The 24,594-nt window shown below is 39.5% G+C and overlaps 1 protein-coding gene and 1 pseudogene across 1 annotated transcript in view; both read left to right on the top strand.

Annotated features, from left to right (window-relative positions):
• Positions 1-24,594, top strand: part of CDKL4 (cyclin dependent kinase like 4) — a 57,590-nt gene that overhangs the window by 10,626 nt on the left and 22,370 nt on the right. Inside the window, 2 exon segments of the mRNA XM_033419225.2 lie at positions 14,724-14,947; positions 18,361-18,482. Of these exon segments, the coding sequence (XP_033275116.2) occupies positions 14,780-14,947; positions 18,361-18,482 (290 nt within the window). The 5' untranslated portion in view covers positions 14,724-14,779.
• Positions 13,034-14,519, top strand: LOC101286084 (rho-related GTP-binding protein RhoQ-like; annotated as a pseudogene).

Here is a 24,594-nt window from a genome sequence, read left to right on the forward strand (position 1 = left end):
ATTTGGGATGATTCGTAGTCTATTCATGTATTCCACAGATGCAGGGTGCATCTAGTTGATTGTTGAGCTTTAATCCGCTGCTTCTGAGGCTGCTGGGAGAGATTTCCTTTTCTCTGTTCGCACAGCTCCCAGGGCTCAGCTTTGGATTTGGCCCCGCCTCTGCGTGTAGGTCACCAGAGGGCATCTATTCTTCGCTCAGACAGGACGGGGTTAAAGGAGCAGCTGACTCGGGGGCTCTGGCTCACTCAGGCTGGGGGGAGGGAGGGGTGCGGATGCGGGGCAAGCCTGCAGCGGCAGAGGCCGGCGGGACGTTTCACCAGCCTGTGGCACACCATGTGTTCTCCCGGGCAAGTTGTCCCTGGATCCCAGGACCCTGGCAGTGGCGGGCTGCACAGGCTCCCTGGAAGTGAGGTGTGGATAGTGACCTTTGCTCGCACACAGGCTTCTTGGTGGGAGCAGCAGCAGCCTTAGCGTCTCATGCCCGTCTCTGGGGTCCGCGCTGTTAGCCGCGGTTCGCACCCATCTCTGGAGCTCCTTTAAGCAGCGCTCTTAATCCCCTCTCCTCGCGCACCAGGAAACAAAGAGGCAGGAAATACACTCTTGCCTCTTCGGCAGATCCAGACTTTTCCTCGGACTCCCTCCCGGCTAGCCGTGGTGCACTAACCCCCTGCAGGCTGTGTTCACGCCACCAACCCCAGTCCTCTCCCTGCGCTCCAACCGAAGCCCGAGCCTCAGCTCCCAGCCCCGCCCACCCCGGCGGGTGATCAGACAAGCCTCTCGGGCTGGTGAGTGCCGGTCGGCACTGATCCTCCGTGTGGGAATCTCTCCGCTTTGTCCTCCGCACCCCTGTTGCTGTGCTCTCCTCTGCGGCTCTGAAGCTTACCCCCTCCGCCACCCGCAGTCTCCGCCCGTGAAGGGGCTTCCTAGTGTGTGGAAACCTTTCCTCCTTCACAGCTCCCTCCCACTGGTGCAGGTCCCGTCCCTATCCTTTTGTCTCTGTTTATTTTTTCTTTTGCCCTACCCAGGTACGTGGGGAGTTTCTTGCCTTTTGGGAGGTCTGAGGTCTTCTGCCAGCGTTCAGTAGGTGTTCTATAGGAGCAGTTCCACGTGTAGATGTATTTCTGGTGTATCTGTGGGGAGGAAGGTGATCTCCACGTCTTACTCTTCCGCCATCTTCCCCCTCTCCTACATTTAACTTTTAAGACATTGCCAAATTGTTTTGCAATGGGACTGGGCCATTTTACATTCCCACTATTAATATAAGAGTCCCAATTTGTGCATATCCTTATCAATACTTGATATTGTCAGTTTTGTGGATTTTTGCCATTCTAGTAGGTATGTAGTGGTTTCTTATTGTGGTTTTACTTATTTATTTATTTACTGGCCATGCCACATGGCCTGTGGGATTTTAGTTCCCCAACCAGGGATCGAAACTGCACCCCCTGCAGTGGAAGCGCAGAGTCTTAACCACTGGACCGCCAGGGAAGTCCCATTACTGTAGTTTTAATTTATATTTTCCTTGGCTAATAGTATCCTTTCATGTGCTTGTTAGACATTTGTGCATCTTCTTTGCTGAAATGTTTATTCAAATCTTTTGCCCATTTTTAAATTGGATTGTTTGACTTCCTACTGAGTTGTATGAGTGCTTTATGTATTCTGGATACAAATCTTTTATCAGATATATGATTTGCTAATATGTTTTATTCCATCTGTGGCTTGTCTTCATTCTCTTAATGGAATTTTTTTGTTTGTTTGAAAAGCAAAAGATTTTAATTTTGATGAATTCTGCTTTATCAGTTTTTTCCTTTATGGATCATGCTTTTGTTGTCATATCTTAGATAACTTTGCTTAATGAGATTACAAAGATTTTTTCCCATGTTTTTTCCTAGAAGTTGTATAGTTTTAGCTCTTACATTTTGGTCTGTGATCCATTTTGAGTTAATTTTGGTATATTGTGGGAAGTAGCTATCTAAGATTTTTGGGTTTTATTTTTGTTTTGTTTTGATTATCCCAATTGTCCTAACATTTTTTGATGAAAAAAATATTCTTTCCTCATTGAACTGCCTTGGCATCTTTGTCAAAATCAATTGATCATTCATCAAAGGGTTTATTTCTTGACTCTGTTTTGTTCCATTGATGTATATGTCTATCCTTAAGCCAATACCATACTCTTGATTTACCATAACTTTATAATAAATTCATTTCGGTGGCTTCTCTAGTTGCGGAGCATGTGCTCTAGGCACGCAGGCTTCAGTAGCTGTGGCATGCAGGCTTGGTAGTTGTGGCACACGGGCTTAGTTTCTCTGCGGCATGTGGGATCTTCCCGGACCAGGGATCAAACTCATGTCCCCTGCATTGGCAGGTGGATTCTTAACCACTGCACCACCAAGGAAGTCCCTATAATAAAATTTGAAGTCAGGTAATGTAAGTCTTCCAAGTTTGTTCTTATCCCAAGTTGTTTTGGCTCTTCTGGGTCCCATGTATTTTCATATAAATCTTAGATTAATCTTGTCGATTTTTACCCAAAAAGAAGCCTATTTTTTGTATAGGGATTGAATTTACTCTATAGATGAATTTATGGCGAACTGACGCCTTATTGAGTTTTCCAATCCATGACCATGGCATTTCTCTCCTTTTATTTAGATCTAATGCAATTACTCTCAGCAAGGTTTTAATTTTCAGTGGACAGGTCTTGTACTTCACTTGTTAAATTTATCTGTAAATATTTTATTCTTTTGATGTTATTGTGAGTGGAATTGTTTTTTTAATTTTATTTTCAAATTGTTTGTTGCCAGTATAAAAATGTAATTTTTTATGGTATACTGATATTATATCCTACTACATTGCAAATTGGTTCATTAGTTATAGTAGCTTTTGGTAGATTCAGTAGGATTTTTTATATACAGTAGCATGCCATTTCCAAATAATGGCAGTTTTTCTTTCCATTTCCAATCTATATACTTTTAATTTCTTTTACTTGACTTACTGCACTGGTGAGAACTTTCAAAACTATGTTAAATAGAATTGGTGAAAGCTGACATCTTTTTCCTCAGTCTTAGGGGGAAAGCATTCAGTTTTTCACCATTAAGCATGATGTTAACTGTAGGTTTTTCACAGATGCCCTGTAGGAAGTTCCCTTCTCTTACAGTTTGTTGAAATTTTTATTGTGAATGGTTGTTGGATTTTTGTCATATCTACTGAGATGATCATGTCCTTTGTCTTTTATTCTATTAATATGGTGTTTTACATTATTGATTTTCAGATATTAACCATTCTTACATTCCTGAGATAAATCCCTCATAGTCATGGCATATATCCATGTTATATGTTTCTACTAATTATTTTGTTGAGGATTCTTGTGTCTATGAGAATAATGATCTGTAGTTTTCTTGTGATTTCTTTTTCTGACTTTGTGTCAGGGTAATATTGGCCTTATAGAAGCAGTTGGGAAATGGTCCCTCTTCTATTTTTTAGAACAGTTTGTGAAGGATTGGTATTAATTCTTCTTTGAATGTTTGGTAGAATTTATCTATGAGGCCATCTGAGCCTGGGATTTTCTTTGTGGGTAGATTTTTAATTACCAATTCAGTTTCTTTATTTTTTATGGGTGTAATCAGATTTTCTATTTTTCCTTGAGTTACTTTGGTATTTTGTGTCTTTTTAGGCATTTGTTCAATCAAGTTGTGTACTGTGGTTGCATAAAGTTGTTCATAATATTCTCTGTTAATCTTTTTATCTTCTGTAGGGTGGTTCTGATTTTAGTAATTTTTCTTTCTTTTTTCTTAGTCCATCTAGATAAAGGTCCATTAATTTTGTTGATCTTTTTACAGAACTAAATTTTTGTTTTATTGATTTTTTGCTATTGTTTTTCTGATGAAGAGTCAGTCAGTAAGCATATTGCTGTTCCCTTGTATGTAAATGATTCTCTCACTGTTTCTGAGATATTCTCTTTGTCTTTGGTTTTCAGCAGTTTGACTATGATGTATCTAGGTATGGATCTCTTTGTGTTTATCCTATTTGGGGATTTATTAAGTTTTTGTATCTGTAATTAGTGTTTTCCATTAAATTTAAAACGGTTTTGGCCATGATTTCTTCAAATATATTTTTCTGCCGCTTTCTTTCACTCCTCTCTTTCTGAGAATCTCATTACTATTGACTTTTATTTAAATTTTATTTATTTTATTTTTGGCTGCATTGGATCTTCATTGCTGCGTGCGGGCTTTCTCTAGTTGCGACATGCGGGGGCTACTCTTCGTTGCAGTGCGCAGACTTCTCATTGTTGTGGCTTCTCTTGTTGCAGAGCACGGGCTCTAGGCATGTGGGCTTCAGTAGTTGTGACTCACAGGCTCTAGAGCACAGGCTTAGTAGTTGTGGTGCACAGGCTTAGTTGCTCCACGGCATGTAGGATCTTCCTGGACCAGGGGTCAAACCCGTGTCCCCTGCATTGGCAGGTGGATTCTCAACCATTGTGCCACCAGGGAAGTCCCTCATTACTATCGAGTTTTGTCCCACAGATCTCTGAGGCTCTGCTCATCTTCAGTCTTTTATCTCTCCTTCATATTGGTCATTTTCTGTTAATCTATTTTCAGATTTACTGATTCTGTCTTCTGCCATCTCAAATCTGCTGTTGAATCCATCTATTGAATTTTTCATTTCCATTGTATTTTTTGACCCTAAAATTTCCATTTGGTTCTTTTTTATACATTTCATTCTTCTGTTGAGATCCCCTATTTATTGAGTCATTGTTGTCATATTTTCCTTTAATTATTTAAATCATAATTTGTGTAAATTATTTGATATTTATAATAGCTACTTTTGAAGTCTTTGTCAGCAAAATCCAACACCTGGATCCCCTCAGAATTCATTTTTATTGACTCTTTTTCTGAGTATTGGTCACACTTTCCTTTTTCTTAGCATGTCTCATAATTATTTTTTATTGAAAACTAGACATTTTGGATAAATATTATACAGAAATTCTGGATTCTGATTTTTCTCCCCTGAGGATTTTTTTTTTTTTAATGGGTTGATTTTTGTTTTTGAAAACTGCCTGTATTGCAGAATCTGTCTCCTCCCAAGTGTATGGCTGCTAATGTTTCTGTTCAGTTTTTTATTTTTTTAGCCTGGCTTTCTAGAAGTCACCACTGTCTGCATAGCTTAGTGGTCACCAATAATTTTGGCAGTGGTGGTACTCAAACACCTCCAGCCGTAAGTCTTTCATCTCTTCTAATGGATCAGCGTGTGGGTTGGAGAGTGCATTCAGAGTTCAGTCATCCTCAAACCTGCCCAGCTTTAACTTTTCTCAAAGCTTTCTCAGGTCTTCCCTGTGTATGCCCAGAGTTTCCCAGTTAGCCAGAGATGTGTGGAAAGTTAATCTAGCCCTTCTATGGTTCTTTCATTTTTAGGATCTTCCCATAAATTTCTGGCTATTCTACACCTCACCCCAACTAGAACCACATTTTCAGGCTTGAAAAACTGGTTTCTTTCCCATTTGATTCATACTGAGTATTTAAGCATTTCACTGACATTGTTGTCACAGGTTTTCAGCATCTGAGCCATATCAAACACATTCCCTCAGGAGAGAGGCTGCTGGCTCATGGCCAGTCCACACTGGTAATACTACTGCACTCACTGAGCCAAGGTAGAGGGGTAGATGACGGATGGCAGTGGCCTCAGGCAAGAAGCCACTGACTCCCACTGTTCTCAAGTGGGGTTCTAGCAGCTTATCATAAGTAAATACTTCTCCATTTGCTATTGCTTTTGCTCGATTTCCAGATCCTTAAAATCGTTGTTTTTGTTTTTTGGAGAGTTTTGCTTGGTCTTATACGTGTGTTTTAGGAAGAAGATTTGCCAGTCTCTTTACCCCACCATAGTCAAAGTCTGACCCCTTGTGCTTTTTTGTGGGATTTTTTTTTTTTTAAGTAACTTTATTTCCTATACTGAAACCAGTCTAAATTCTCAATCCCTAATTGGGCAAATTTTGGTAACCTCTGTATTTCTAGGAAATTATCCATTTCATCCAAGTTTTCAAATTCATTTGCACAGATGCCTGCAAAATAGTCTCACGATTTTTTAAAAGTTCTTCTGTTTTGATGGTTATTCCCTCTTGTCATTTCTTATTTGCATATTGTTGTTGTTTCTCCTTTTTTCCTTCATTAAGTTAGTTAATGATTTGTCTATTTTAAATTTTTCAAGGAAGCAGGATTTGGGTTTATTAATTAGATCTACTATTTTTTGTATTCTCTGCTTTATTAATTTCTGTTTCAATTTATTGTTTCCTTTCTTGTGCTTTATTTTGGTTTATTTTGTGTAGTTCCTTTTCTATATTTTTAAATTTTGAACTTAATTTGTTAATTTTTAGTCTTTTATTCTATATGTTCGTTTTGATCTCTGGTTTTTCTTCTCCTTACTGCTTTATGTCAGGGTACCTCAGCCATGTCATTATTGACATTTTGGATCAGATAATTCTGTATCATGGGGGTCTGTCCTGTGCCTTGAGGAATGTTTAGCAGTGTTCCTGGCCTCTATGTACTCATAACAATCAGAATGTCTCCAGATGCTGAAAAATTCCCCTGGAGGCCAAAACCACTAGTTGAGAACCACTACTTTAAATGTGTCTCATTGATTTTGATATGTTATATTTTCTTTATCATTTTTTAAAATTTTATTAGTTTAGTTTGTGTTTCCCTCTTTACTCAAGAGGTGTTTAATAGAAGGCTTTTTAGTTTCTAGGTAGAAGATCTTTTTTTATTTATGTTTTTAAATTTTGTTCCAATTTCTAGTTTGATATTTTATGATCAGAATGTTATTTATAATATTTCTACTTTTTGAAACTTCCTGATGCTTTCTTTGTGACCTAATGTATAATCAGTTTTTGTGACTATTCCATGTGTGCTTGAGAAGAAGGTATATTCCAGATTATCAGAATGTAGAATTCAATGTATATTTCTCCTAAAGATTTACTTTACTGGTTACATTGTTTAGGTCTTCTACATAGTTAAATATTTTTGTTCACTTGCCTTGTCTTTTACTGGGTGATGTGTTTAAGTCTCTCATTATTAATTTGTTTCTATACATTTCCTTGCATGTCCTACAGTTTCTGCTTTATAACAGTAATTGCTGTTATTGGGGGCTATTATATCTACATTGTGAATTTTTGCTCTTAGCAGTAAAAACTGCCCCCTTTTGTCATATTTAATACTTTCTTAGCTTTAATTTTACTTTGTCTGACACCAGGATCACAAACTCCTTTCTTATTGTTTCCATTTGTCCTGTATACCTTTGCCTGTCTTTTTATTTTTAACCTTTCTGAATCGCTTTATTTTAGTTGTGTCTCTTGCATACACCTTGCTTTGTGAGCCAAATTGAAAATCTTTCTCATTTAATAAATGACTGAAGCCCATTCATATTTATTGATACAACTTATTGTGGTCCCTATTCTGCTGTATTGTTTTATGTTATAATTATTATGTACAGAATGTTAAATTTCCTGTGTTTCTTTATGTGTTATGTTGGATTTTTATTTTTTTAATTTCTTTTAGTATTTAGGAAAGTTTGTATTTTTAAGTAGTTACCTTTAGACTAATACGTTTTGTTTTTTGTTTTTTTTTTTTGGCTGTGCCGTGTGGCTTGTAGGATCTTAGTTCCCCAACCAGGGATTGAACCCAGACCATAGCAGTGAAAGCGCTAAGTCCTAACCACCGGACCCCAGGGAATTCCCTAGACTAATACTTTTTTTTAAATGCTCTTAGTCCTTGTTTTCTTATTTAACCTTTTATTCTCTGGTTTGTCTTTTTTTTTTTAATGGTATTTTTTTATTCCCACTTATTCAGTTATCAGTGAACTTATTCTGTTTTCCTTTTTCTCCATTCTTCCAACATATTTTTAGTTGCATTACTTGCTACATTATCAAAACTTATAACATCTATAAGTTGTTTTCCTTATGTATTATTCTTCCACTTGTGTACCTACCGTTGTTTTAGTCTTTAATTGAATACATTAAGTGTTCACTATAAATCCTTTTGCTGAAGTTTTCCCAATCAACTCTTGGTTGGGTGAAAGTTATCCTCATAGATTTTTTAAGAAGAGCTCATGAATATAATATTCCTGGAATTCTTGCATGTTTTAAACTCTTTATCTATAACCTTGATACTTGAAGGACAGGTTGGCTGAGTTAAAATCCTTGGTTTTCACTTTATTCCCTTGAATTTCTTCAAAATGCTGCTGCATTTTCACTTTGCATTGTATGTTGCTCTTGATAAGTTTGATGTCACTCTAATTCTCTTACACTGAAGTTATTTAGTCTTTATGTCTGGAGGCTATGAGAATATTTTCTTTATCTTAATAGTTTTATTCAAACATATCTCTGAGTTGATTGTTCTGGGTCAGTTTAGCCAACTACCTGATAGGCCTTTCAATGTGTACATTCAGATCTTAGTTCCAGAAATTTTTCTTGGTTTATAGTTTCAAATATTGGTTCTGTTCCATTGTTTTGTTTTCTTTTTTAAGGAGCTCTAGTTATACCTTTGTTGTGTCTTTTTTTTTGCGTGTCTTCCATTTCAACCACTTTGTCTCTAAACTCTCTTCCTTCTTTCCCCTTCCTTTTTTTCTCTTAACTGCTATTCTGCCTTTCTTTAATTCCTCATATTAAATTTTTATTTCTATTCTCCTGTTGGCATCTTGTTATTTAGTCTCTATTTCTGAGCTTATTTTCCTTTCTCTTGTATTTCTTTCCTGAGTTCAATCAACTATCATTTTATTTTTTCATTAACATTTGGTCTTATTATTTGAGTTTCCAATTTATTTTATTTATTTATTTATTTTTTATTTGCAGTATGCGGGCCTCTCACTATTGTGGCCTCTCCCGTTGCGGAGCACAGGCTCCAGATACGCAGGCTCAGCGGCCATGGTTCACGGGCCCAGCCGCTCCGCGGCATGTGGAATCTTCCCGGACCGGGGCACAAACCCGTGTCCCCTGCATCGGCAGGCGGACTCTCAACTACTGCGCCACCAGGGAAGCCCCCAATTTATTATTAAATTTAATTTTATTTTACATATTTTGGCCACGCCGCGCAGCATGTGGGATCTTAGTTCCCCAGCCAGGGATCGAACCCACGCCTTGTGCATTGGCAGCGTGGCATCTTAACCACTGGACCACCAGGGAAGTCCCTGAGTTTCCAATTTAAAGTGGCTCTTCCTATCTCCAAATGATTGTTAGAGGATATTTAAATTAGCTATTGTGTTAGTTTTCTTACGCTTCATGGTTAGGTTTCTTTGGAATGATTTTTTTTGGCCATGCTGTGCAGCTTGCGGGATCTCACTTCCCTGACCAGGGATTGCACCAGGGCCGCAGCAGTGAAAGCTCTGCAATCCTAACCACTGGACTGCCAAGGAAATCCCTCAACCTATTTTTTTACTCCCTTATCAATCACTATTCCAGGGAACTCCCTGGAATGATTTTTGTCAGCTGAGATATTTAATTCTCATTTCTATCCTGTTCTAATAATAGCATTGTACGGAGATTGCTTTCCTCTGTTTTATTTCTTGGGCAGGTTTTGGCTTGCAGTAATTGACAGCCATCCTAGTTCAAGGGAACCTACTCTGTCACTGTACCCAAGTGCACTTTCTTTAATGGATAGTGCTTTTTTTTTCTTAGTGGTGAGAGGAAGATTTGCATTTCCTTCAGTTTGGGGGTTCTCTTTTGTCTTGCAGGATTGTGAATTTATCCTCTTGTTTCTTTTTCCCTTCACTTCTCTAGTCTCCAACAGAGACTTATGCCTCACCCTTCCCACTTACTCTTCTCTTCCCCAGGAGTAGTGCACCCTGACTGATGCCTCCTGGATACCCTGTACTTTTAAATCACGTCCCTATAGTGAATGCTCAGATCCACCAGGACATTCTCAGTACTTTTGCACTTGTAATGTATTTTTCTCTTCTGAGGAGTGATTCTAAGTCTATCTTAGGCCCTTCTTTTTCTCTTCTCTCTTTTTTTTTAAAAAAATTTATTTTATTTTTATTTTTGGCTGCGTTGGGTCTTCGTTGCTGCGCGCGGGCTCTCTCCAGTTGCGCTGAGCAGGGGCTACTCTTTGTTATGGTGCGCAGGCTTCTCATTGCAATGGCTTCTCTTTTTGAGGAGCACGGGCTCTAGGTGCACGGGCTTCAGTAGTTGTGGCATGTGGGCTCAGTAGTTACGGCTTGCGGGCTCTAGAGCACAGGTTCAGTAGCTGTGGTGCATGGGCTTAGTTGCTCTGTGGCGTGTGGGATCTTCCCAGACCAGGGCTCAAACCCACGTCCCCTGCATTGGCAGGCGGATTCTTAACCACTGTGCCACCAGGGAAGTCCTCTTCTCTCTTCTTTATAGTTTTTCCAGATCCCATCCCACTCCTGTCTTTGTTCTCTGCAAGGGCTTATAATGGCAGCTCAAGAGATATCTCTTCCAGAATTGGGGGGTTACTTTTCTATTTAAGTTTGTAGATTCCTCTGTCTTCTTGTAATGTTGAAGACATTGGGTTTATGTGGTTTTATTGTTCTGGTTGACTTCTGTAGCTTTGTGAAAGGTACATGGAGAGAGATTCGATTTAAGCAGCTGTCGCTGTCCTTGGCTGCCTCAAAGTTTTCACCGTACGTATCTTGACAGGCCATTTAGGTGTAATGTGGAGCAGGTTTGTGAACTTTGGGTAAAGGCAGAGGATAAGAAAGAAGGCATTTGGTTTAGAGTGTACTGATTTTGAGGTGGTTCTGTCCATTCGTGTAGAGATGTTCATCAAACAGTGAGATATTTGGTCTGGACCTCTTTTAAGAGATCAGGAATTACCGCTTCTATAAACGCTGGTGGTGTCCTAGTAAACTGGAATTAAAGCCATAAATTCCTTTGTGGAATTCCTTCCTTGTTGTAACTCCTGCCTGTGTATTTAGTTTCATCTTCCATGAACATATAAGGGCTTTAGAAAACAGATAATATTGAGATGTTACCAGATAAAGTACTATTTTCTGGTGCTCTATTTTATTGTATTCAGGAGTATGGTTGATGTGACAGAGATCTAAATATTAGCCTGAGCAATCAGTCATTATTGAACCTGTTGAAAGAAAAGGAAAATCATAGATCAGTAGATCAGATCACCTACTTGAGGAAAAAAAATAACACGAAGACTAAAACTTCATAATTAAGTTTTTGGCATATTCAAAATTTCCCTCAGTAACCATAGTACCTATCAAGTGGGTTAAATTCATAAATCTACAAAGTTTATGCCAATAACTTTCTAAGGCAAATGCCTAGTTTCTTCTGTCCTCTTCCCAGTCACCTATTACTAGGCTACAGAAAGACAAATGTATGCATGCTTATATCTAAATACCTTTAAGATAATAATACCTATTTTAAACTACAGTGTAATTAATAGTTTTCAGAATATAATCTGTGATGGATTTTCCATGTGTTACTTGAGTGTGTATGCTTAAGTTTTTTTCCTTTTATAAGAGAGAATAGAATCTACAACAACAAAGAAATAGCATTTGTATAATAGTGCAGTAAGTAGTCCTTTACCTCTTTTCCCAGTTGTCTGTTTTTATGGTTGCAAGTGAGAGTAGATGGTTTCTTTCTCCACTGAGATAATCTGTAGGTGGAAAAGACTGAATAATAGTGAAGTAAAAAAAAAAAAAAAAAAGTGTACTCATTTGAAACATGAGAATTTTTTAAAGTGGTCAGCTCTTTCACTTGACATTTCATTACTCCTAATACCTGGATAAAACGGTCTTCAAATTGTGCATTCCTTTGAATTCACTGAAAGGCAGTATAGTGTACTGATTCAAATTGTGATCTCTGGAACCCGACTGCCTGGGTTCTCATTCCATGCTAGCTGCACTGTGCCTGTTTTCTCACCTGTATAATTGAATAAAAATAACACCTACTTCATGAAATATTTGTGCAGATTATTTGTAATCTGCGTAGAACAATGCTATTTAATTGCTACCTATTATTATTAGTATTAGATTATATCAACAAGATTCTGAGGTGGGATTTTTTGAGACTATTTAGAATTCGTGTATTTTTAATTGCTAGATGGATATATTTAATTATGTTGGCCTTATTTGTTATTTAGCATGTAAACCAGTTACCACAAAACTTATGAATGCAAGACAGAAAACTCAAACCTAGTATTTCCATAGAAATCACTATGGATATATATGAAAACATCCATGATGAATTAGAGGAAGCTTTCCTCATTTTTGTGCTTTATTAGTATTTTCTTTAGGATCTAAGAATTTAAGGATCCGTTCCTTCATACATATAAAAGCTAAGGGCAATAAATGATGCTCTAAAAAGATTTTGTTTTTGTTTTTAATGGCTGCTTTGTTCAACAGCCCTCTTTCTTCTGTCCACCAGGTGGCAGTAGAGCACTTTGTACCATGTCCTGTTCGCTACTCTTCCTAGTCTCTGCAGTATTGACATGGGTTAGAAGGGAAAAGATAAACACCGTACACCAGAGTATGCAGTGTTCCTTCAGCTGGGTTTTACAGCATCATATTTTAATCATCTTCTTGAAGATAATGGCAACAATAGATTGGATAAGTTTCCTGTCCATAAATTCTTTTAGTTCAACCGAAGTACACACAGACCCATTGTTAAGAAACATGTGGAATCTTTGCAGTAGCTGGAATGACTGCGTAGGACTGAACTAAATTAACAAAATAATGTCCAGAAATTTTTTTCCCCACAAGGCTTCAAATAATGGAGGCAACAGTCGTGCTTTTCCCTCCCCCTATGAATCTTTAGTAAAAGACAAAAGAGTCGCTTATGATCCAGCGGATCCTCCTTGGGAGGCCGGGCCGGGGAGAGGGCGCGGGCGCCGAGCGGTGGGGGCAGCGGGCGGGCGCGGCGACCGGGGCCCGGGCGGGGATCCGGGCAGCGACCGAGGCGGCAGCAGCGCCCCGGGCCCGCCGCCCCTCCCCTCGGGCGGGGGGAACCGCTGCATGGGGCCGGGGGGTCGGCCCTGCTGCGCTGAGCCGCGGCGGCGCCGGACCCCCCAGGCGGGCTGGGGCTGAGCCCGGGGCCGGGGCGGGGGCTCCGGGGGGACCACGCCCGGAGGCCGGCCGGCCGCAGCATGGCTCACGGGCCCGGCGCGCTGATGCTCAAGTGCGTGGTGGTCGGCGACGGGGCGGTGGGCAAGACGTGCCTACTCATGAGCTCTGACAAGGATGCCTTCCCGGAGGAGTACGTGCCCACCGTCTTCGACCACTGCGCAGTCGGCGACACCGTAGGGGGCAAGCAGTACCTCCAGGGACTCTATGACACAGCCGGACAGGAAGACTATGATGGGCTGAGGCCTTTATCTTATCCAATGACTGATGTCTTCCTTATAGGCTTGCTTCTCTGTGGTAAATCGAGCCTCATGTCAAAATGTGAAAGAGGAGTGGGTACCAGAACTTAAGGAATACGCACCAAATGTACCCTTTTTATTCATAGGAACTCAGATTATCTCCGAGATGACCCCAAAACTTTAGCAAGACTGAATGATATGAAGGAAAAATCTATATGTGTGGAACAAGGACAGAAACTAACAAAAGAGATAGGAGCGTGCTGCTCTGTGGAATGTTCAGCTTTAACTCGGAAGGGATTGAAGACTGTTTTTGATGAGGCTATCATAGCCATTTTAACTCCAAAGAAACACACAGTAAAAAAAAGAATAGGATCAAGATGTATAAACTGTTGTTTAATTACGTGAGAAACATCTTCAGTGGCCAAGTAAACTGTCCATTTCTCTCAGAAAGCATATGAAATGCTAAAGCTATACCCAGACCTCTTATAAATAACGAAGCAGTTTAAAACTTGAAAGGAAAAAAAAAAAACCAGCCCTGTCCTCAGAATTCTATAAAGTTGATTAAGAATGTTTCTTAAAGGTCCAAGAAGCAACAAACAGCATCTGAAGCCACAATCTATTATAAATACTTTATTTCAACTAGAAGGTACAATCTCTCAGGGGCTTCATAGTTTAAAAAGCTACAATCACATCATGTTGTAACTACATAAAAAACAGTGCTGTTAAGTGGAACTGCCTGGCTTAGACCATATACATGTCTGCACAGTCTTTATGGAATCTGAACAAAGAAATATCTTCTCCCTTTGCTCCAATAAATTGTTCTTGTATGTAAGTTTCTTTCTATTCCAGTATATCCAGAGTGGTGAAGTAACAAGCCCAGCCACGTAGCCAAAGGTTGCTCCAAGCGTGCAGGAGATGGGCCATTCCTGAGCAGAGAATGTATGAGATCGAAAAGAACAAATGTTTTATTATTACTTGAGCACAAGTGTAACCAAAATATTTCTATATTAAAGCTTAATGTGCTTTCTCAAAGAATGCCAAAAGTGTAACAAGGTCATATCTGCATTTATCATGAACACTAAAAATGTACACATTTTAGTTAATGTGCATTCAACTGTAACAAGGTTTCTGGCGATTGTAGATTTAGTTTGATGCTCCCCAAACTGCATGAGATACATGCTGAAATTACAAACTAAAACTTTGGGTCAGACTTTGCCATTAAAAAAGAAAAAAGACAAAAGAGTCATTCGATTATGAAGAGAAGCACGAGTATAGATGTCCAGATATTTTTAAGTGTATTTAAAATTAAGTAAAAATAAACCTCTGGCATCCTGGGCAAATTAGTTTTACATAGTAAACTGTGAGAGCGCTGTCCTTGGTAACGTGGTTAAACTGAGTCATTTTATTTTCCAGGTGCAACACTGTGCTGCAAGTCAATCAATACAGTGATTTAAGTTGCTTCAACTCAAATGGAAAAGTATGAGAAATTAGCTAAGATTGGAGAGGGGTCTTATGGGGTTGTATTCAAATGCAGAAACAAAACCTCTGGACAAGTGGTAGCTATTAAAAATTTTGTGGAATCTGAAGATGATCCTGTGGTTAAGAAAATAGCTGTAAGAGAAATACGCATGTTGAAGGTAGGTTAACTTCCTCTGTACATCTGTAATATCATTGTACTGGGTGAAATGGGTATGCCAAAATTACAAAGAATTTTAAAGTGATTTTTTTTCCCCCATTGGACTGCAATTTCTTTGTATCAGCAATATATAAATTGATCATCACTTTGGACTTTGGCCGCTCTGATGTTTAAATGATATTATGAGCACAGCTATAGACTGTTAAAATTGAAGTCCTGTTCTGATTGGTAAATATTCACTGTCCTATGTCCCCTCATCCCAGTGTTTATCTCCTCCCGTTCAGCCCTGGCCCTCCCCACCACAACCCCAGCCCCGACGCCTGCCCAAGTCCTTCTCCCCATAAACCAGCAACTAAAAGAGCATCCTGTGGCACAGAGGGGCCCATAGGGCCGTGCCAGGGCCCCTGTAGGCATCCGTATGGATTGGTCCCCGCCTGCGCGCCACTGGTTCCTAGACATATTGAATATCACCCCCCAGCTACGTATACACATTTTACACAAAGGTTTTGTTTTAAGTTGTTTTTACTCTGATAGGATTTGATACGTAAGATTCACAAGTTCTCAATGTAAATTTTTTCCTATCCTAAAAATCGTACAATTTTAGAGCGATAAGAAATCTTAGAGATGCTTCTCATTCAGCACGCTTATTTTATCGGGAAGGAAACTGAGGCAGAGGGCAGTGCTTCTCAAACATAAACGTGAATCAGAATCCCCTGGGGACCTTGTTGAAATGCAGATTCTGAGTCGAGGTCTGGGGTCGCCCTGAGATTCTGCGCTTCTAACAAACTCCCCGATGGCAGAGATGCTGCTCATCTGTGGACCACACCTTGCACAACAAAACTGTGATCTCCTCAAGAACACACAGCCACAGCCGACCTTTACTTTTTTTCTTTTTACGAATTTATTTTTTTATTTATTATTTATTTTTGGCTGCATTGGGTCTTCGTTGCTGCACGCAGCTTTCTCTAGTTGCGGAGAGCGGGGGCTAATCCTTGTTGCGGTGCACGGGCTTCTCATTGCGGTGGCTTCTCTTGTTGCAGAGCTCAGGCTCTAGCCGCGCGGGCTTCAGTAGTTGTGGCACATGGGCTCAGTAGTTGTGGCTCAAGGGCTCTAGAGCACAGGCTCAGTAGTTGTGGCTCACGGGCTTAGTTGCTCCGCGGCATGTGGGGTCTTCCCGGACCAGGGCTCGAACCCGTGTCCCCTGCATTGGCAGGCGGATTCTTAACCACTGCGCCACCAGGGAAGCCCCTGACCTTTACTTCTGACGTGCATCATCTGTTTTAGGAAAACCCCAGAAATCCAGTTTTTAAAGGGAGATAATTATTACATTATTTGCTCTTTTCAAGTATTATTTGTAGCAGCTTTCCTCAACTGAAAGGTTTTAGTGTTTTGTTTAAAATATAATTTGATATGCACGGAGTTTTCCAGAGCACATCCATCATGATTTTAAAAACAGTTCCCTGTTCCTTGTAACCAGAAGAGAGCACTGGTCAGACAGCCAGCTCATCACAGAGCTAAGCTACAAGGTGTGTCTGAACCTGGCAATGGGCTGTTATCTACTAGAAGATGCTTTTTATCCACCCCTTCCCACCAAGTCTTCCAGTAAAGTTAATGCTCAGGTAGCACCTCCCGGGTTACAAGTGCCCAATTTGAGGGTGCACTTGAAGGTAAAAAATAGCCAGATTCCCACTCACTTTGGTCTCTGGTGATGGCTCTCAGAAGGTCCAGCTTTCCTGCCTTTGGTGTGTTTCACCCATGCGTGCCCTGAGGAGATCCCTTCCGTGATAAATCTACCTTACTTTCCTCACAGACTCCTGTTATTTAAATTCGCTTTGATTTTCCCCTCATTACCTGTTTTACCTTAGACAAGTCATTGTTTTTCTGAGCTAAGTTAATTTGGTTTGCAAAGAAGATATAAATTGCCTATCTGCCCAAAGACAGGAGACTTGACAAGGTTAAACCTTGCCTTCACATCCAGCTGTAGCATCTGTGAATCCCTGGCTCTCCTGGAAGAGATTATTTCACCCCCATTCTAAAGTTTTTGCCTCAGTACAAAGCAGCTGGCTTATCTGTGTTACCTGTTTCCTCCACTGTTTGCCTTTCTGCTCTTTTAGGCAGTGGAACACGTAGAAAACAAATTGATTTGGTGCTCTGGGCATATCGTTAATGTATAATGGATTCCTTTTCCATATAATCAGGCATATAATCACAGGGTGATTTTTTTTCATTCTGTTTTTTTGGTCAAGTTGTGCTTACAGATAAGGGAGAGGATACTGTATGAGTCTCCATACTTAAGACTGTCTACTGGGCCTGCAAAATATTTATTGAGCTTCTACTGTATACAAAATACTGCATTCTCTCTCTTTATATAGCTTTCTGAGTAAATGGTACCAAGGATTTGGAAAGTAGATTTGTCTACTATACTGGGAAAACAAGAGGAAGATGAGTTATAAGTAGGAGTGATCAGATGTCCTGGTTTATAGCTTTTCTCCCAGTGTTCAGTTTGGTTGGCACCCCTTTTTGTCTGGCTAGCGTCTTCTTTAAAAAGCATACTGGTTCGTATGTGAAATTATACAGTCACCTTACCTATAGGCAGGGTGGCCACATGTGCCGATTTGCCTGGGACAGTCCTGGTTTACATTAGTTACCCTGGTTGGATGATAAATTATGTAGTTACTTTAGTGATAGATTATTTTACTTAATCAGGGTTTTTCCTTTGGTTTACGACATTAAACAGAGGCTGCCTTGTGAAATGCTTCAGTTTGGGAATTGAATTTAACAGATTAAACATAAGCATAAGACAGAACAAGAGACTCAAAGAACAGAGATGAAAATAAGATAAATAAATTTAAAACACAGACTAACTGTAGAGACTCCTAAAATATGGAGTTTAATGAGATTTGAGGGTTGAAATCTAGTATTTCTGAGAGCCAACACTAAAGTCCAGGCTGGGTTTAAATCCAGCTGACATTTACATTAAATCTATGCCAATATGATTGGGTATAGATGGGTATTGATGCTTTTTATAGTCTTTTACTCAATAATTCCATTACCATTCTATATTAAGGTCATTTTATGACTTGTGTATTTAGAATTTCCACTAAATGCATAAAGAATTTTTTATTTTATTGCTTAGATTTTAAGTTGTACTTTATTTGCTGTCTCCAGAGAGATCCAAGCAGCTTAGATATCCTTTATTATGGGGTATATTAGGTAAATTCTTAAATTTCTTCCAACTTTAAGATTCTATGATACTAAGAGTAGTTTCTCTTGTGAGTAACTGTAGTAAAATTCTCTGCAAGAGATGCAGAGAGAATGATGAGCAAGGCCTTTTGCTCTTAAAATTGTAAGGGGTCTGGGAGAAACGATTACAGGAAACACATCACCAAACTTTGTATTTCAATTCCTTTGCAGCAATTAAAACACCCAAATCTTGTGAACCTCACTGAGGTGTTCAGGAGAAAAAGGAAAATGCATTTAGTTTTTGATTACTGTGATCATACACTTTTAAATGAGCTGGAAAGAAACCCAAACGGGTAAGTAATCTAGAAACTGAAATTCTGTGTGGCCGGTTCCCAGTTTTATTATGTGTGGGATTAACTATGGCAAATTTCACATCTGAGCCCCTTTCTACCCAGGTGCATCTGCTGGCTCTCCCTCTCCAGTCTCAATTTAGGATGTATTCAAAGGGCAAATGACTATTAACCTAGAGTAAATATAATATATAGTATTTAATAGACAAATCTACTGTAAATATAAATCACAATGTATTTCAAGGCTAAATTATATGTTAGATTATCTGAATTCAAGGAATGAAGCACAGTTCAATATTAGGAAATATATTCATATAATTCACTAATAGGTTAAAGGAGAAAAAGTACATAAGTTTGATAAAATTGTAAAAGGCAGTTGATAAATTCAACATCCTTTCCTGGTTACTAAAACAAAAAACCTTAGCAAACTAGGCTTAAAATACTCTTTACACACACACACACACACACACACGCATGCACACACACACAAATTCTTCAAATAAATAGCTAATTTTATATTCAATGGTAAAATACTGAAGAAACTGTCACTAAAGTGAGAAACAAGACATAAGAGCTCAAGCCAATGTAATGTACTAAGAAAAACAAATAGGATATATAATTTTGGAAAATGAGATAAAATTGCCATTATTTGCATGATATTATTATTCAACAAAATCTAACAGAATTACCTAGCGTTACTAAAACTAATGGAATTCAGTATAGTGACCACAGCACTCCAAATTCCACACACAAAAATTAACAGCTTTTGTAGAAAAGTGCTTTAGAAAATCTAGTGGAGAAGGATCCCATTCAGATATCAACAACAAAAACGTTTAGGAATAAAGGTAAAAAAGAATTGTTCAGACTCTACCTAAAGACAGTTACAAAACTGAGATACATAAGGGATTTTGTTTAAATGAACATATATTTCTGGATGGAAATGTTCATTATTATATAGATTCTGCCTCCCTGATTTATTTATTTATTGCACAAAAATCGAATCAGAATGCCAACTGGTTTTTCTTAACTTGAAAAACTTAGACTAAACCAAGAAAAAAATCTTTTTTAATATTTATTTATTTATTTGGCTGTGCCGGGTCTTACTTGCGGCACACGTGGTCTTCATGGACTCATGTGGGATCTTCATTGCGGCGTGCATGCGGGATCTAGTTCCCTGACCAGTGTTCGAACCCAGGCCCCCTGCATTGGGAGCGTGGAGTCTTAGCCACTGGACCACCAGAGAAGTCCCATAAACCAAGAAATTTTTTAAAAAGAATAAAGGGAACTCCAACTGCCAAATATACGTCATATTCATTTTAGAGATTCCCTTTGACAAAAAGTACCATAAACAAAACTAAAAAAGAAGTGACAAATTAGGTAAATTATTTGCCAGATGAAGAATTAATATAATTTCATATCTACATATGTAGATTTTGCAAATCATATTTCTAAAAAGATTAACACCCAGTTAGAATATCTATTCATTCAGAAAAAATTTTAGTGAACTCCTACTGTTGTTCCAGGCTGAGTGCTGGAATAAAATGCACGTATTTTATTTTTTAAATAAAAATTAATTTTTAAAACAGTTAAAATGATGAATTAATTCATAGTTCAGCTTCATTATGAGCTAAATAGGATTTTGTATTTTGGCTTTAGAGGACCGATGTGTTCAGCCATCATATAAATTAATTTATAAATTAACATACGTTTTCATAAAATTAGAAATGTATGATTAACGTCATGTATTGTTCAAGGCCCTGAAAATAAAACCTACAATACGTATAATCCATGTACCAGTTTAATTGAACTGAACATCTTTCTTTTCCTTCTCTGTACCCTAAGCCCTCCTGCCTATAGGACTTAGCTCATGCTCTTCCTTTAACCTAGAATATTCTAACCTTTTCCACTTTCCCTATCTCTCTCATAATCTTTAAAATGTGAAATCCTAGATATTCTTACCATCTCTGAGATTCCTCTGTCTGGGTGGAATTGCTTCCCTCCTTTGAATACCCATGGAATTTTATTTTCATCCCTGTTATGGTACTTGGCACTTACTACCTTATATGTTTTTATGTGCATACTCTCTCTCTTCCCAGACTATAAGTATTTTGAGTGCAGAATTCATATCTAATTCATCTTAATAGCTTCTTTAGTGTGCAGCATTCTGTTATTCCCTCACTTCAGAAATATTTTACTGAACACTTCTGCTGGTGCAGAGAATAGAAAGATATAATGGCACAATCCTGCCCTCAAGAAGCTTAAAATCTAATGAAGAGACAGATATTCAAAGTAGCCATTACAAATGACAATGTAGACTGGGTTACCATTGGTGCTCAGGATACAAGAGAGGAGCATCTCCAACATCTGTTGGTCCTGGGGTATCAGGAAGTTTCTGCAGAGAAGGAACCATTTGGGCTGAGACTTTGAAAAAGGGAAGAGTTGGCCAGGTGGACAATCTTGGTGGAATGCCCAGATGTGAGAAAGGACAAGGCATATTCAAGCAACTCTTTTGTTCTGTATGTATTTAGCAACCACAAGGACCTCTGAACTACCCTACTTTCCACTCTAGTGGAAAGTGTATTTGGTGTATTTAGTGTGTTTTACTAGTGTATATAGCAGTTCCAGTGTATCCAAAGTGCTTTGGGTCAGCCCTGAGACTTGGATCTACATAGAGGAATGCAAATATGAACAATGCAGAATAAGCCACTCATTCTCTGAAATGCTGGCTACTTCCAGATAACAGTGATTAATTAAAAACATTCGTCTGCTTTCACTCCCATCTTAAAATCTACTTAAATAACAGCCAAGAGAGTATAAACCCAGTGAATAGTAAACAGAGGTAAACAACCAGACGGCATACATACCAAGCCTATTCGACCATTGTTTATTAGGGTAAATTCACAGTTTGAAGAAATAACTGGTGTGTAGATATGAGATGATCAAGGTCGTGGAAGTGTGGGATGAGACCTGTGGGATGGTGAGATAGTCATGAGACTTGAGGACTAAATTGTATCATAAAGAAGAACTAATTTAACACTGAAGTAAGATGGTGAAAGTGTACTGCCTCCCCTGCCAAGTGAAAGCTTCTGGTGTCCTCTACTTGGATAGAGGGAAAAGCATTTGTTAGATCAATGGCTGCATACTGAGTACTGAGACTGTGTTGGATTTGCTCCAGTTAAGAAACTACATGTACTTAAACAACTGCAACTGGTATCATCTGATTAAATTTAAAATAATCTATTCCCATTCTCTAAGATCCTTCTCTGTTCAAAATAGGTACAATAGGAGGGAATTCCCTGGCGGTCCAGTGGTTAGGACTCGGCGCTTTCACTGCCAAGGGCACGGGTTCAGTCCCTGGTTGGGAAACTAAGATCCCACAAGCCGCACAGCATGGCCAAAAAAAACCCCAAATAGGTACAATAAGTAAGCTAATTGGTAATGTGATAGGAATTACCACCCTACCAACAGGAAGGATTTCCCTTTACTATCATTGCACTCTACAAAATGAGCTAATCCTGCCTTCAAGAAGCTTAAAATCTAATGAAGATATTTAAAGGAACAATTATAAATGACTGTTAGGGTGTGAAAACTACCATATGGGTTTATAAAACTACAGCCATCCACTTCTGGCTGGCAACAGCACATCATGTACATCTGTAAATCATGTTTCAATTTCTTTTTTTAAAAAAATTCAGCTTTACTGAGGTGTAATTGACATATAGAAGGCTTAATTTCCTTCTCAATTAACTGATCATAGATAATTACCCATACGACTATGGGTGTGGATTGGTGGAGGATGGCAGTGAATCATGAGCATTAAGAAATGCATTAGTTAGAAGAACAGCATCGTGTCCCAGATATGAAGCAGGGAGAGTCTTCCTTTGAAATGGCTTCCTGATTTCCTGGGGATGATTGGCGCCCTGGATGGCAGAGGCCAAGAAGGAGTGCTTCACTTCCAGAAGTTACTGTAATAGGCAACAGAGCCAGAGTGGTGATCAGAATGGTTTGGTCTGACCATGGGTTCTCCCACACAAAGGAGATGGGCAGGTCACTAAGGTTCTATTTGTCCTACATAAACTAGTAACTAGAGGCCTGGCTTGAGTCACCATAATAGCCAGTTTGCAGACCCAGGGCCTCATGAATAAAGGGGAGCCAGCAGCTGTCCTTGGGGAATAGCCCTGCAATAACATCGTATGTATGTAGTTAACTCTTCCTCGTAGCCTACCCCAGGATGGTCTGTGGCCATTTACCAGGATAGTTGTGTACTGGGAAAAGAGAGCTACCCAGTCTTTCAGGAATTTCTGGTCAGTGCTCTGCAGTAAAGCCAATCACTGGTGACTTTGAAAGCCACTGTGGTTCACCAGTTTGTGTGTGGGTGGATGGGGGGGGGGTGATGGGCAGCTTAGTGAGAGTCAGGTGGCAAATGAAATTTTGACTTGAATCCATCTCCTGGCAGTCCTAGAAAGTCCAGGAATCCATCCTTGGGGTTATTTCCCCATTTCCTAACTGGATAGTGGAAATAGGTGCACTAGCAAATGGAACAAGAGCCACTTGGCTCTGATCCAAGGAATGAAGGCTGCTATGGTGGGAGGAGCCTAGTAGAAGCGTCTGGCATGCTGTTTCTTTACCAAAATAGAAAACTGAAAGCAATACTGCAGATTTGGGGACGAATGTAGATTAGTGCTACCATTAGATACTTTGGAGAGACATAGAGGAGCATGTTGCCTGTGACACATCCTCTCTAACACTCCTGTCTCCTCAAAACTTTGGATTTCTTCCTCCTCATTTTACCAATGAATTTCTGGCATTGTAACTTCATTTGGCACAGGCAACCATTTAGTCCAGGTTCCAGTCAACCAATGCAGCAATCACCAAATGCAGCGATAAACCAGTGCAGCAGTCAAACTAGTGCAGCCGTCAGCTAGACTCACTTCTAGCTGCTCCAGGAAGTTTACTGAAACAGGCTCGCTAATAAGTGAGCCCATACTGTTATAATCCGCCCAAGTCTGAAGTCTTGTTTCCTCCTCTCTGGTCCTACACTTATGAAATCCATTTCCACATACATTCTCCAGTATAAATTAGCATAATTGTATAGTTCTTTTTGCTGTGTAAATCTTCTCTCCCTCTTTTTGACTTTGTAATAGCCCCCTTGGGATATGCTGGGATCTGACTTTAGTCAAGGTTTGGAGACCTTGACGGGTAGCAGGGAAAGGAGCCTTGAGGAGAATTGGCAGCACCCCCCATGCAACACAGCTGCCTCAAGTGAGATCATTAGGGGGGTCCTCAACAAGGCAAAAGCAGCCTCATCACACAAGCTCGGGGGCTACTTCACATGAGAAGAGACCTTTGGCAGGAAGTTGGGATGCTCTTAGTTCTATGAATACTCCCAAAGTGCCACATTTCAATTCTCAAAGTATATCTCTCAGTTAATTAACTGAGAAATTAATTAACCTCACATAAATTCAACCTGTGTTGTCATTTAGCACCCTGCAGGACTATTCTCGGCGTCCGATTTTTCAGTCATCTCAGGGTAATTCCAATGGTCAATGGAGTGAGTCTTAAAAATACAAGAACTAAGGGCAACCATTGAAACTTCTGGTTTCCTAACTGCCTTGAACCAAAATATCAAAGCCCTAAAGCTGTCCTTTTGTTTTTTCTTTAATTTTTCCAGTGAAGTGAGAAACAGCCGGCCCAGCCCGCTTTTCTTTTATTACTTTCCCATATGTTCCCATATTGTTCAATCACATTCAGTCCAGCAAAGCCCTGCCCTGAATAGGCACTTCATTCCAGATGACCACAGGTGATTATGTAAATAATTGGTTCATCACTGGGTGCCCATTTACCAGTGTTCCAGCCACTAATGGTAATTAGATCCCCCTGCCTTCAGACCCAGCTAAGTCAGATAGCCTACATTCCCAAGGCCTTGACTTTGTTTCCCATACCCACTTCTGGTATCATATTCTGAACTAATCAGGATTCAACTACAGAATTCACTCTAGCTAGTTAAAGCAAAAGGGGATTGATTACAGGGTGTTAGTTTATACAGTTTCTGAGAGTGCCAGCGAAGGAAGCTTAGTTGAGGACCTATTAGGTACCCGTTACTGTTCTAGGCCCC

Source organism: Orcinus orca, chromosome 13 (assembly GCF_937001465.1).
Source record: "Orcinus orca chromosome 13, mOrcOrc1.1, whole genome shotgun sequence".
Classification (NCBI taxonomy): domain Eukaryota; kingdom Metazoa; phylum Chordata; class Mammalia; order Artiodactyla; family Delphinidae; genus Orcinus; species Orcinus orca.